Below are 14,514 nucleotides of genomic sequence, written 5' to 3'. Positions count from 1 at the left end.
CGTTCGCCCACAGTCTGACCAATGAGAAAGAAGGTCTGGCTGTTGCCGAGGAGGAGTCGGAGACTCAGCCCCACCCTGTAAACTCCACAGCAGTAGTGACCCTTCATTGACCCTGTCAGGCTGCAAGCATGGACACAGCTACCTCTATCGACTTGCAATCCATTCTCTCCTTCTCTGTCTCTCCATTCCTCTGCACTATCAGCGATTATTCTCTCCTTCTCACTCTCTCTCCATTCCTCTGCACTATCAGCGATTCATTTACCTGATGGGGTTCTGAGCTTCATCACAACATGTCATGGTGGTGACCTGCATGACTGTGTTTGTGTGCGTGAGTGTGTGTGTATGTATTGCTGAAAGTTGTGTGAGTGTGTGTGAGGGAGTTTGTGTGTCTGGGTCACTGTGTTGGAGTGTTTCGCTCTAAGTAATGAAACTCCAGCATGTGACAGGGTTATCCAAGTGTTCTACAGCCCCGAGTTCTACAGCTCAGAGTTCTACAGCTCAGAGTTCTACAGCTCAGAGTTCTACAGCCCAGAGTTCTCCAGCTCAGAGTTCTCCAGCTCAGAGTTCTCCAGCTCAGAGTTCTACAGCTCAGAGTTCTCCAGCTCAGAGTTCTCCAGTCCGGTGTCTGGTCTCGCAGCGCTTGCCAGTCCTGGTCGTTAGATTAACGACCAGGGTGTGTGTGTGTGATTAACGGTTCACCGCAAATTATGCCAATCACTCTGGCAGAGAGAGCGATGGAGAGAGTGTTCTGTTGAGGCGGACTGTAGAACGAAAGGTACAGTCTCTCCCTCTCTCTCTGTTATTGCCTTTCTGTCTCTCTCCTTTCTGTATCTCTTTTTCTCTTTCCCACTCTGTATTTCTACAGTATTTCAATTTCTCTCTCTCCCTTTCTTTCTCTTACACACACACACACCGCCATCACCTTCCAGTCATACAGGTCAGTAAAGACACCAGTAAAGATGTCACCAGCAAATCCAGCACTAATCCCTATCTGTTCCTTCCCAGAGACAGTCTCTAGCTGGAGGACGAGTTCTCTCTACAGCGTCGGTGTTGCTTCACACCAGAGACTCTCACAAACACTACTGTGTTTCACTTTATCTGTCTCTATGAATAATAGCTGGATTTTCTCCTCAGACAGATCATTCCCAGCTCTTTCTCTCCAGAGGCCTGATGCGGTGGAAGCTTTAGGGGCGCCATGAAAGGAGGGGTGTCTTCGCTCCTATCTGCTTGCTTCTGTTTTATGAAAGTCATGAGAGAAATCCCACGCTTCGAAGTTGGCTGCTGTTCTTCCGATCACCTGGAAAACTATCCATCCCCTCTCTGCCTGGCCCTCTGTGGCCATCTCCATGGCTACTGAGACAGTACAGGATACTACTACCATACTACCCTTATGTTTACAGTACAGCACAGTACTACTACCACATATTGCGCTATGCTAATATATACCCTATTGCACAGCACTACCTTTCTTTTAGTGCCGTCAGCAGTTTCAGGTATTTATGCAACGATCCAGGTACCAGATCAGAGTGGCTCTGGATAAGAGCGTCTGCTAAATGACTAAATGTATCAGATACTGCTGTGTAATACATGTATGCAAAACATATCGATAAAAGTTATGGACGTGAGGCGAATTCCAACGTGCTATTTCCTGCACCGCTGGTCTGCATATGAGACAACAGGAAGTGGATATTTTCGCATTTGCTTTGACGCACGTTCAGCTTTCAAGCTAACAAGCACACACGCGTGTGAATAACGAAGGCTAATTTGATGGATTAATTCCTGTGTAAATGAAATCATGGGCCATGGAAATCGCTCTGGCCAGTTTCTCAGGGGATGACAAGGAGTGAGCTGAGACAGGGGGCTTACAGGGGCGCTCTCCTGAGAACGTAAACCCTACTAATCTACTACTACACAAACACACACGGGCACCTAAACATACAAATACACACAAGTAGACTAACACACAGACCGAGATGGGAAGTGATGAAGGACAAATACTTTGTTTCTGTACTTAAGTAGACTTTTCAGGTATCAGTACTTTACTTCACAATTTATTTTTCTGGTATTTTTTTTTATTTCACTCATTTTTTACACAAATATAGGCTACTTTCTCATTCTTACATTTTCAAGCCAGGCTTGCATGATTTCTCTCTCTCCTCTCCTTTCACTGTGTGTGGAAAGAAAGTCAAACTAGATGTTGAATATTTTCGTAAAAGGTTTCATATATTGTTTTTTACAAAACATTACATAACAACATTTTTTTTGCGTCAAAAAAGGTTTGTGTGGAAAAAAGTTTAAATAAAAGCTATGTTATGGATGAGACAGAGGGAGTTAGCGATGTCGACATGACTGAGAATAGAGACATTCCTGATCACCCATGGCCATATGAGGCAGATGTTCTGAATTGTCTGTGTCAAAAAGGATTCCTGGTGAATGTGTTTACAGTGTCTTTCTGTATTAATATGGTGTGAGGTCCAGTTACCAGCGTGACACTAAAACAGCTAGTAGTAATGGTTACTTTTTACTTCAGTATATTAGTCATATTAGAGCCCACACTTCTTTACTTACCGATGGGAAAATGTGTCAAAACTTTTGACTGGTACTGTATATATAGATACACACACATGCACCCAAACACAAACGTATATACACAGTACACATACACTCATGCGGACCAAACCCCCCACCCCCCCCCCCCCACACACACACACACACACACACACACGCACAGACACCAATACAAATCACATTGACATCTTTGTTTACACCTTAATGAACTTCCACACGGTAAATCACCTCAGAGTGCTGTAGCAGTGTAGCAGCTGTAGTAGTGAGTCAGGGTAGAATAACAACTGTGTCATGATCAAGATGGCCGTCTGACAGAGTTAATGCCGGGGCATCGTGGGTTCAGCACAGTGAACCGTTATCATCCACTCATGGAGAAACAAGACTGGGTTTCAGATACAAGCTGACAACTGATAATTGATCTATGTAGAGGACAGAGACTCAGGAGAATACAGGAAAGGTTACCTGCTGCTAAAGCCACACTGTCAGCACTCGTGTGCAAAGGGCAGCGTGCCGTACGGGGTCTCCACAGCGCTGACGACGTGCTGAATGTTTCTTATTTAGAAACACTGCACCTGTTGGATGAGCTACGCAGCAGGAAAACGTCTGACTTCATCGAATATGTTCCTTTTATCTATCGTCTAGAACAGTGGGAAGATAGGAAGAACTGTAGAGGCCGTAGACTCCAAAGGAACTTTGTTAGGAGAGATGGGTTGTGCAATATGTTGTTTACGGTCTTTACGAACAGCACTAGAATGTTTGTACATCAATACTAGTTTGTGGTTGACTGCGTCATGTATACACAGTATCTTAAATGTAGAATCGTATTTGTTAAATGCATTGACACAGAGCCCAAGGACATTCCATCCAAGCTGCTTGCCTGGCATAACCTTGCGCTCCCCATCTCTCAGCAGCTAACCCTAATTAGCAACACAGGACAGAGTTATCTCTTGGTTCCAAAATGCCATGCACCTTTACCCACTGAGTAAGGAGGGAGAGGAGGGAGAGAGACAAGGGGGAGGGAGAGACAGGGGAGGAAGAAGAGAAGGAAGGAGAGAGGGAGGAGGAAGAGAAGGAGTGAGAGATATATGGAGAGAGGGGTAGGGAGGGAGAGACAGACAGACAGTTACTGTAGGATGAAAGTGGGGTTCCCATAGCAACGCCACACGCTGGATGAAGGGAGTTGGGCAGCATGCGTGGGTGCGCGATGACGGTCTGTGATCCCCGGTTTGTCCCAGGTATCCAGGCAGACCGGAACAGCCAACCAGCCAGCCAGCCAACCAGCAAGCCAGCCGGCCAACCAGCCAGCCAGTCAGCCAACCAGCCAGCCAGCCAGCCAGCCAGCCAGCCAGCCAGCCGGCCAACCAGCAAGCCAGCAGTCGATCCCACAAGCCACCCCAGTACACACATCCCAGCAGGGTCTCCCAACAGGCTTGACTCAACACTGAGCGTGTGTGTGTGTGTGTGTGTGTGTGTGTGTGTGTGTGTGTGTGTGTGTGTGTGTGTGTGTGTGTGTGTGAGAGAGAGAGGGGCTACAGTACCAAGCTCTTCCTGTGATGATATTGTAGCTTGTTGTTGCTGGAAGCAACAAGTAGTCTGTGTTGAGGTCCATTTCTTCTGTGGAGAAGATGAGGCATGGGGCAGGGGGCTGGAGGCAGGGGGCTGGAGGCAGGGGTCAGGGGGCTGGAGGCAGGGGGCTGGAGGCAGGGGGCTGGAGGCAGGGGTCAGGGGGCTGGAGGCAGGGGGCTGGAGGCAGGGGTCAGGGGGCTGGAGGCAGGGGGCTGGAGGCAGGGGTCAGGGGGCTGGAGGCAGGGGGCTGGAGGCAGGGGTCAGGGGGCTGGAGGCAGGGGGCTGGAGGCATGGGGCTGGAGGCAGGGGTCAGGGGGCTGGAGGCAGGGGGCTGGAGGCAGGGGGCTGGAGGCAGGGGGCTGGAGGCAGGGGTCAGGGGGCTGGAGGCAGGGGGCTGGAGGCAGGGGGCTGGAGGCAGGGGTCAGGGGGCTGGAGGCATGGGGCTGGAGGCAGGGGTCAGGGGGCTGGAGGCAGGGGGCTGGAGGCAGGGGTCAGGGGGCTGGAGGCATGGGGCTGGAGGCAGGGGTCAGGGGGCTGGAGGCAGGGGGCTGGAGGCAGGGGTCAGGGGGCTGGAGGCAGGGGGCTGGAGGCAGGGGTCAGGGGGCTGGAGGCAGGGGGCTGGAGGCATGGGGCTGGAGGCAGGGGTCAGGGGGCTGGAGGCAGGGGTCAGGGGGCTGGAGGCATGGGGCTGGAGGCAGGGGTCAGGGGGCTGGAGGCAGGGGTCAGGGGGCTGGAGGCAGGGGTCAGGGGGCTGGAGGCAGGGGGCTGGAGGCAGGGGTCAGGGGGCTGGAGGCAGGGGGCTGGAGGCAGGGGTCAGGGGGCTGGAGGCAGGGGGCTGGAGGCAGGGGTCAGGGGGCTGGAGGCAGGGGGCTGGAGGCAGGGGGCTGGAGGCAGGGGGCAGGGGGCTGGAGGCAGGGGGCTGGAGGCAGGGGTCAGGGGGCTGGAGGCAGGGGGCTGGAGGCAGGGGTCAGGGGGCTGGAGGCAGGGGGCTGGAGGCAGGGGGCTGGAGGCAGTAGGCTGGGGGCTGTAAAGCTGATAACGACCAGAGCAGTATCAAGTTCCTGAAACAGACCTCAGCCCCACACAGACACCTGCTCATGAATGGAGGCGATGAGTAAACAGGTACTAGGCGGAGGGGTGGAGGGAGGAAGGCGAGGCAGGGAGGAGAGAAAGAGAGAGAGAGGAGAGAAAGTTGCCGTGGTGCTGAATATACAACAAGGTCTTTCTGTCACCTTCATTAAGACCCTAATCTAACTTTAAAACGTGGCTATCTATGTCTCTCTCAGTTTTATCAAGAGCGTTAATCTACCCTTCAGAGACTGTTAGTAGGTCATAAGGCAGAGGTGTTGCATAAGGGTCATGTTTTACTCAATGAACTAATGATACAGTGAGATGTGTACAGTACACACTACAGATGGTTCAAGTTGAACATCTGGACGGAAGCTTCATTATGCGAGACAATCCTGCTACCGCTCTCGTCCCCACAGACTGCACCATTATCTCTGAAAACTTTCCCCCAACTCGTCAGGTCGCTAGAGACGCACACGGCTATGTGTGTCACTAGCCTACAGAAGAGACTGACCCGGCTATGTGTGTCTCTAGCCTACAGAAGAGACTGACCCAGATGCACAAAAGCGGCCTACTAATAAGATGGATGCTCCGAGACCAACTGCGCCCAAAGGAGGTTTGCGGTCTGCTTTCCCAACCCGCTGCCTTCCGCCCTGCGGCCAACAGATCAATAACGATCAAGAACCTAATCGTATAATGTATGAATAACGTCAATGTCATAAAAGGTCTTGTTTCTTTTTTGACTTGTTTGTAACTGGGATATGCGTGCTGGTAATGAGGCCGCATCAAGGTCGTCACAGGGAGTTAGAAGGGACACACCTCTCTCCTCTCCAGCTGAAAGGAGGATCTCGGAGGTGAGTTACATCATAAAGCTGCACGGGGACAAAGAAGCCCTGCATTCTCGCGCAGTGCAGCCGCGCGAGTTCATCACAAGACACGTCCTCTCCCTGCATCATCTTACACTTTCCCCACGCGCACGCCGTGCACCTTTATTGTACAAATTGTCCCAAATTGTGCTGGACTGTGCAAACGCGCGGGAGCAAAATAACTTATTTGTACCAACAAAACGGGGTTAGCGTTGCAGCGCAAAGCAGCGCTCACGTCACGTCAAGGCGTACGGACCTTGAATGGTTAACTCTTTTTTCTGAGGGGTGACAGATCAGCCGATTTGTTTCATCTGCTTCAGCAGAAAATGAAGCTGTGACACTTGCTCACACTGTGACAGTTGAACATGCTCTTCAATTATGCTCTTCAGGTCTGGCTGTATGAACGCCGTAAATACAGTGTTCTGAACAAATGCTCGCCCTTTTTATAACAATAGCCTGCTCGTTGAGCTTTCTCTGGGTATGTAAAAATTACGATAGCAAGCGTAGGTCACAGCCGGGGATAGGTAGGAGAGGCTATAGGCTACTGCATTTTGCATATAGCCTATTCTTTGACAGCCTTGTAAAAATAGTCAGATTAACGGTTTCTCTTACCGTGCACGGCCCGGGCACAATGCACAAGCAGTAAAGCCATTCCCACGGACAACAGACAGTTATTTAGCCCCCCTTCCGTTCCAGCTCTCCTCCGGATCCTCAGAAACCAGCCCTCGCTTCCTTCACCTCTCCATCCCGACGAGCGACAGGCTCCAGCGGCCGCTGGGTAGGTGTTCACTTTGGGGTAATCTCTCCGCGCTCTCCTTAAACTGGGAGCCATTTGCGTTTCCAGTGGATGAGTTGCAGAAGTTGCGGTCGCGAACAAGACATCTGATCAATCCGTGTCTCGACAGACAAAGAAACGGTCCTCGTTATTCGCCTGTCCGAGGCTCGGAGAAAGCGGAATAAAAAATGCGTCTTTGGGGGTCCGCTCCTTTTAGCTCGGTCCACCCATCGCTATGCGGCGGGGCACATCACGGCACACAGATGCGCGGTGGACTTGGACAATTTTTTTGGTTCAGTTTAGTGATGCCTTTAAGTATTTAGGCTGTGAGAGTTAGACTAGCCTAGACTATGACAATACGGAGGACAACCCACGTTAAGCAAGTTGCTGCCCCGCTATGATTTAATTTTGTGAGAAACTAAGTCTGAGATTAGAATGTGAACCGCGACCTCTGGTGGCCAGTATAATATGGCATGTCTCATTTAAAGCTGCAATAGGTCAAGTCATAAAACAAATCAAAATATGAGAAAGAGACCCCAGTTCTTGATTGAACTTTAAGTTTATTTGTTACCTTTTTTTCAGTGAAGAATCTCACCTTTAAATCACAGGCATACCTGCTTGATGGTCTACCTGTGTATCAAGTCAATCAGTGTGACAGTGATGCAGTGCAACACAGATGGCCCTTTTATCCGTAAATATATCTCTAAATTAGAATATTCCTAAATACCATGCTGGTTCTCATATGGCTATGTGTGGCCTGTTCTCTTGGAATAGAATACCTTTACTATTGAGGCATGACAGGGTTTGTCTTTAACAGGGTTGGCATAATTTTTTTATGAGGAAAATGCTAAACATCTTTAAAAAGGTCAAAGGTGACGTTTGCTCATGCTATGTCGATACAGCTCCACAAGGTGGCAGTAAAGGCCAAGAGCACAGACCACTAATCCCAATTAATAATAATAACAACAACAATCATATAAATGATGTATTTGTTTAGCAGACACTTATATCCAATTGAACTTACGTACGTACATGTTTCAAAGCTTCGACTTCTTGATCTGCAGTTGAATGCTCTAACCACCAAGCTGTACCCAAACACAAACAAATCTGTCACGTTGCACATGAACACAATGAAAAAGTCAGAAGGCTGCAGCAATAGATTTTTTTTTTTAATTCAAAGTGAATCTTGACAATAATACACCATAAAGTCTTATTTTGACACTCACCAAAAGAGTCACCTGGAAACCCGCTTAATGTGACTAAGTAGAGAAGGCTTGGTCACACCTAAATCACTGAGAACTAGAGAAGAGACACTATCGCAAATTGTAAAGAGACGTCACAACCAGAGTTAGTTTTCCCAGTCCTCATACTGTAAATATTGCACAGTGCAATTGCTACATGGCAAACTAGTGTAGCATCAAAATCAAAAAGCAAATGTAACAAAAAAGGAAAGAAGGAGGGGGGGGGCCAAAGCCACAAAAAAATCTACAGGTATTAAAACAGTAACAGTTCGGATTTTAATTATCAAGTTCGATGAACGACCTAAACAGATGATTCTATAACTTGCAGCGTGAATTAACTTTAAACTGACACAGTCGACCAGAAAACCCGAAAGATAAAACGCAAAATTTGAGAAGTGACCAAAAACGAATCCAAAAAACTAGCACGGATTAAAGATTTAAAAACAGTAGCACACTGGACTAATACATAGACCCTGAATAAACTTCTCTAAAAGGATAATACAACAGCAGAGGGTTTTTTATTAAAAATCACAAAACTGCTGTGTTGGTTCTGTATTATTATTAATATTATTATTATTATTTAGATCAGATAAATGTTACTGTGAATCCTCAAACTGTTATTCATGAATCCAGCCAGTCATTCGTGCCATATAAACAGTCTAACAGATTCCTCTTCCTTTGCATCCATCGTGGTTTAAGTGTGGGAGAGTTTGTGCAGGCGCATTGCTGGTGAATACCATTACAGGAATTGAAACACAGTTTACATTTCACATGCTAACTACAGGAGCACATACTTGAAGCATTGGAATCTACCAAGCTCATGCCTCGTTGCTGTCGCGTCATCTGTCTCGTGTGACGAACCACATCAGTGTCAACACTAAATAACGGTAAAAAAGAAAAGAAAAAGCCGTCAAACCAAACAGCTGTCCAGCTACTTTTTGGTGTTGAAATGCGAACGACCTTAACCAGGACAGCTGAAGAATAGCCACTATAATCTCAACAGAGCTCTTTGACAAAAGGCAAGTAACATCTCAACCACGGTACAATAACATTCCGCTTCCCTACAAGACTCCCTCCGATCGTGAGCGATGACTAACCATAATATTACGAATGGCGAGCTTTGACAGTAAAGGTTTCTATGAGGGGAACATACTGGAACATGTCCTCAGACATTTAAGTCGCAGCTGCAAGGTGTTTGTTTACAGTCTAGGGAGACTGATGTCCGTGTTTGTAGGCAGATAAGTGAAACTGACTTAGGTGTACATGCAAGGTAAAAAAATCTAGCATGGGGACATCTAAGAACACTTAGTGATGCACTATGTAAAGTATTGCATTAGTTGTTCAGGTAGGGTAACTAGCGAGGATCCGGAAATGTCATATCGCTCAAAGACCTTGTGTCAGTGTCTTGGGTTTATCTGTGAGCAAGGACATGTGTTGTGTGTGACTTTGGTGGCGGGTATCTAAAACGGGCTATCTAAAAACCACCATCTCTTTGCTCTACACGGTCAGGGCTCTGCGGATGGAGGGGATAGTAATCACTGTCATGGACTCCATCCCCCTTAAACCCTTCAGATCTTTTAGCCTCGGTGGAGTTTTGGTCAAGAATCCATAAGCTGGAACTGTTGGCCCTGCAACGTGGATTTCTGTCAGATCCCCATGCCTCCGACCTCTCAACAACCTTTCACCCCTCCTCCTCACCCAAAGCGGGAAAGGGAGGGGGAAAGTGACATCTCCTCCCGATTTTCTACCCAACTCATTCGTCTTCGACCGTCTTCTTCTCAAGGCACAAACACAGTGCTGTTTACACTGTCTCAACATCGATAAAGCAACACTAACCAGTGGCCGTGGAATTACATTGACAAACACCACGTTAAAAAAAGCATGAAAGGGAGCAAGATAACAATCAGGGAAAATCCGTACAGGAAAAGGCAGATTCTCTCATTTCTTTCTGACGCAGGGCCACACACACGCGGGCATAACCCTGAGTAGATAGTTTTGAGAAAAAGATCCAAATCAATAATTTTTAGATGAAGGAAAATCAAAAGTCAGAAGTGATAAAACATTTTGTTTTTCGAACCAATATCTTTGATTAAACTAGGCTATGTCAGACACGTGTTGACAGGAAAGGGGGGGAAGGTCCACCAGCCAGAAGTGCTTAGTGGTGCGGTATCTGGGGAAACCGGTCACAGAAGCATTTCATAACACACATTGAATACATATCCTGTCATCGCATACAGCTCCTGTTCTACATATAAGATATTTCTGTTAGCATACGGTATACTGAATTACCATAATGAAAAAAATAAACTTTAAATCAACCCTGCAAGCTATAGCTTTACATGTCTACAAAACGCCAATATGAAAACATACAAAAAATTAAGTTACATCGATACATCCATTTATATGCAGTGATGAGCCCGAAAAAGGTTAAAGGTAAAATACTGATGCAAAACACACACACCCAAACGTAACGAACGCAAATAACGTTCATTATCAGCAATACAGTAGTTACAATGACACTCCGAACATGGAAGCTGAACACTAAAATCAAAACCACTTCTATTTCAGATAATTAGGGACCTATACAAAAATAAGAACGCTATGAGTTTGAAATAAGAAATCACCTAATTTCACAGCTATTGAAGTGGCAATCATCATATATAGCAGCTTATCTATGATACATTCAAGAAAAATGATACGACTTATTAATTGCCCGAAAAACTAGACATTACCTCAGCCATTTTTTTTTTCGATTACCATATTTTTTATTGAACCTAATTTCTACGACTAGGCTACAGTATTCATGAGGCTTTGCAAGCAGAATAGCTACCTTGCTCTAGGATCAATTTATAAAGGATGAGACACGTCTATTACGGTCCATGAGTGAAACTTTAGCGAAGTTAGGTTCCTCATGGACACCGGCAACATGGGCCAGCTTTGGCTAACTAAATGCATGAAAGGCAAGACTTCCTAAATTTGGCTTAAAAGTGGATGTACGTCACACAGCAGGTTATTATGTAGAATTTCACTGGATCAAAGGCATTTTAATAAATTGTGTGGTGACTTAATCGTTTGCATACTTTAGTTGCGGCTACGACAGTTAGCCTTGAGCTAATTTAGGGTTCTGTTGCTAGGTGACGAGTCACCACTGGTCCCATGAAATCCCAACTTCCGCGTTGTGGTGATGCCATTGTCTCACCCTTTATATCCTGAGCCCAGACTTTCCTCAGGAAATGAATTACAGTCTTTGGTGCTGCACAACAAACTTCATTTGAAAGTAAAGACAAAATCTTACGCACAGAACTGGCAAAAACGGAAACAAAACGCACACAGCATATATATATATATTCTCCCTGACGGAATGTATAAAATAAGCAGTCGACACCAATAAGCTTTAAACAAATGGGATAATGTAAAGGGAAAAAGTTAACTTCGTCACACATGCATAAATGAGAGAATTGCACACAATTAACTCACACCGTATTAAGCGTCTGCACTAAATAGACAAGATCTAGAATATATATTCATATATATACGTGTGTGTTTATATCAAATACTGCATGGTCTGCTCAGCCTATGTAGAATCCATACCATGAATTAATTTGCATTTTTGTCCTCACCTAGTCAAAGCCATGCCCACCAAACTTCTAAACATCTAGTTTTTTAAAACTCAATCAAAACGCAAAAAACACCTTAACAGTCGAAAAAAATAAGACAAAAAAGCAAAAAAGACAACAAAAAATTACCCCAAAACAACAACTATTTAGATTGTATTGCAGTTTCATCAAACAGTACAAATACTGTTATTAGTAAGAGTTTGACTAAATAGAAATTGATTATCAAATACTAAGCACTATTCAATGCTTGCTGTTTGTACACTAGTTCATTCAGAGAGGGAGGACAGAACCTAACCAACCGAAACAAGACGTTTAAAAAACGGAACAGTGAGCATTCGCTACAGCAAAGCATGCCGTTCCCTTGGGAACAGAAAAGGTACTCACTACACGCTAAAACACACACCAAATCCAAAGAGGGTAAGCACCGCTATCCGCAATACAACATGTCCATGCAGGCTATGCATGGATACTTCCCAGTGCGCATCATCTCTCTTCCCGCACAGGATGCATTGACTGATTGGAATTTCAAGTGCTGCAGTCCAGTACATTAATATATTCATGTATATGTTCATATATAAGTAGTAACATTAACAACCTCAAATATATAAGGCACTATGGCTGAGGGACAGTTATGCGACCCGCAGAGTCTGGCGACACGAACGGTCACATGACCGCCCGGTCCCATGACCGCCCGGTCCCGTGACCGCCCGGTCACGTGTCCGCCCGGTCACGTGACCGCCCGGTCCCGTTTCTCTGCTCATGCAGGAACATGCGTGAGGAACACCCCTAGCTATGATCGCTCTAAATGGACTCAACGTTGCAAACACCAAAGACATGGAAAAGATGTACAAATACTTCAAACGCTGTACGACACACGAGAGACGATGTGTTGACCTGCTGGTCGAGGGCTGGACGGGGACGGCTTCACCAATACGGATGGGTCTCACACATGTTAGAAGGCAATAGAAAAATATCTGGGCTCATCGAGAGAGGGGCTCTGGAGTCTGACTGCTCTACTGCCCCCCCCACCCTTCCTCACTCCCCCCCCCCCCCCCCCGTCCATCTGTTTTTGAGGAGGGTGTATCTGTGTAAGATCCAATGTGAAGGTATATCAAATGTGCAAAACACATCGAGTGTGAGTTTGTTTGTTTTGTTTCATTTCCGTCTACACGTTCATTCATTCATTATTTTTTCCTCCTTTCTTTCCTCTCTTCCTTCCTTCCTTCTTCCCTTCATACTTCTTTTCCCCCCTCCCCCTCCCCCCCAAACTCATTTTTAAAGCTCAGAGTTCAATTGCACCCAAGTCTACATGATTCAAAAAAATAGTTTGCTTTCTTTGTGGTTGTGCCATGGCTTCAGAGAGGAAAACCATGTTGTTGTTGTTGCTGCCAGCGTGTTCGTAGAGGGGGGCCCCCACTCCCCAGGCCCCCCAGAGAGAACAGGGGTACCCTGGGGGCGTGTCCCTCCAGACCAGACACCCGGAGATCAGATATAGGGGTACTGGTTGATTTTGGTGGGACTGAGAGGGAAGCTGGCGATGAAGGAGTGCGGGGGGTAGAGGGGCTTGAACGGGCCCTGGGGGTGCAGGGTGGGCGAGGGCAGCAGCTGGGTGTTGATGCCCACCGTGACCTGGTGCACCAGGGCGGCAGGGTGGGAGATGCTGTAGGCGGGCTGCAGGAGGGCGCGTGAGGACCCAGGGGAGGCCAGGAGGTGGGCCATGGGCGGGGCCGGGACCAGGGGCCCAGGGGGGGGGTAGGAGAGCAGGGTGGGCGGGGGGTGGCCCCCCAGGTGGGGGTGGGGGCCGGTGGTGTGGCTGGGGCTGCCGTGGGGCAGGGTGAAGGGGTGCCCATGCAGGGTGGGGGGGATGTAGGCCTGGGGCCGGCGGCCGTAGTTGCTGTTCCAGTCCTGGTGGCAGGTGGTGAAGTGAGGGACCTGGGGGGGGGGGGGGGGGGGGGGGCAGGTTAGAAACTCAGGACGATGATGTGCAATGTGTGTGTGTGCCTTTGTTTGCTTGTGTGTGCGCGTTTACGTGTGAGTGAGTGTGCGTGTGTACGTTTGAGTGTGTGTGCAATGTGTTATGTGTGTGTGAATGTGTTATGTGTGTGTTATGTGTTGTGTGTGTGCTGACCTGTCCAAAGCCCAGGGGCTGCTGCTGGGGCTGGAAGGCGGTGATCTTCTGAGGACGGCTGAGCAGCGGGGTGGAGTGGAGCTGCTGCCGCCCCGGAACACCTCGACCTTTGAACTGGCAAGAAGACTCTAACACTGGAGAGAGAGAGGAGAGAGACAGAGGAGAGAGAGAGTGGGGAGAGAGAAGGAGAGAGAGAGAGGAGAGAGAGAGTGGGGAGAGAGAAGGAGAGAGAGAGTGGGGAGAGAGGAGAGAGAGAGTGGGGAGAGAGGAGAGAGAGTGGGGAGAGAGAGAGTGGGGAGAGAGAATGAGAGAGCAGAGAGAGAGTGGGGAGAGAGAAGGAGAGAGAGGAGAGAGAGGAGAGGAGAGAGGAGAGAGGAGAGAGGAGAGAGTGAGTGGGGAGAGAGATGAAAAAGGTGAGAGGATGTTATTCTAGCTCAGCTACCTGACGTCACACACACACACACACACACACAGGAACACACTGCAGGAGACGGAGAGGCAATTGGTAACTAAGCTCATTCCTATTTATAGTGGAAGAGGAGGAGGGGGGGGTCACAACCTTGGTTATAAATACCCTCGCTAGCACTAAAATAGAGCTGCAGCCTTTTATGATGGAGGAGGGGGGGTGCGGAGGGGGGGTGGTGAGGGGGGAGGGGGTGTGGGGGTGTGGAGGGAATGCCTCGAA

At 47.9% G+C, this 14,514-nt stretch overlaps 2 protein-coding genes across 5 annotated transcripts in view; one reads left to right on the top strand and one right to left on the bottom strand.

Moving 5' to 3' along the window:
- Positions 1-14,514, top strand: part of LOC134028510 (apoptosis-associated speck-like protein containing a CARD) — a 386,877-nt gene that overhangs the window by 112,293 nt on the left and 260,070 nt on the right. The window lies entirely within an intron of this gene.
- Positions 8,338-14,514, bottom strand: part of hipk3b (homeodomain interacting protein kinase 3b) — a 51,823-nt gene continuing 45,646 nt past the window's right edge. For 2 of the 4 annotated variants that reach the window (XM_062471982.1, XM_062471983.1), the window contains exons 16-17: positions 13,830-13,963; positions 8,338-13,633 (exon numbers count right to left, since the gene is read on the bottom strand). In XM_062471982.1, the coding sequence (XP_062327966.1) occupies positions 12,984-13,633; positions 13,830-13,963 (784 nt within the window). In that variant the 3' untranslated portion in view covers positions 8,338-12,983. The remainder of the gene's footprint in view (positions 13,634-13,829; positions 13,964-14,514) is intronic. The other 2 variants (XM_062471984.1, XM_062471985.1) reach the window with 1 other exon arrangement.

This window comes from Osmerus eperlanus, chromosome 10, assembly GCF_963692335.1.
Source record: "Osmerus eperlanus chromosome 10, fOsmEpe2.1, whole genome shotgun sequence".
NCBI classification, from domain to species: Eukaryota; Metazoa; Chordata; class Actinopteri; order Osmeriformes; family Osmeridae; genus Osmerus; species Osmerus eperlanus.
The sequence above is the reverse complement of the archived record's forward strand: the minus strand, read 5'-3'. Positions and strand labels throughout refer to the sequence as shown.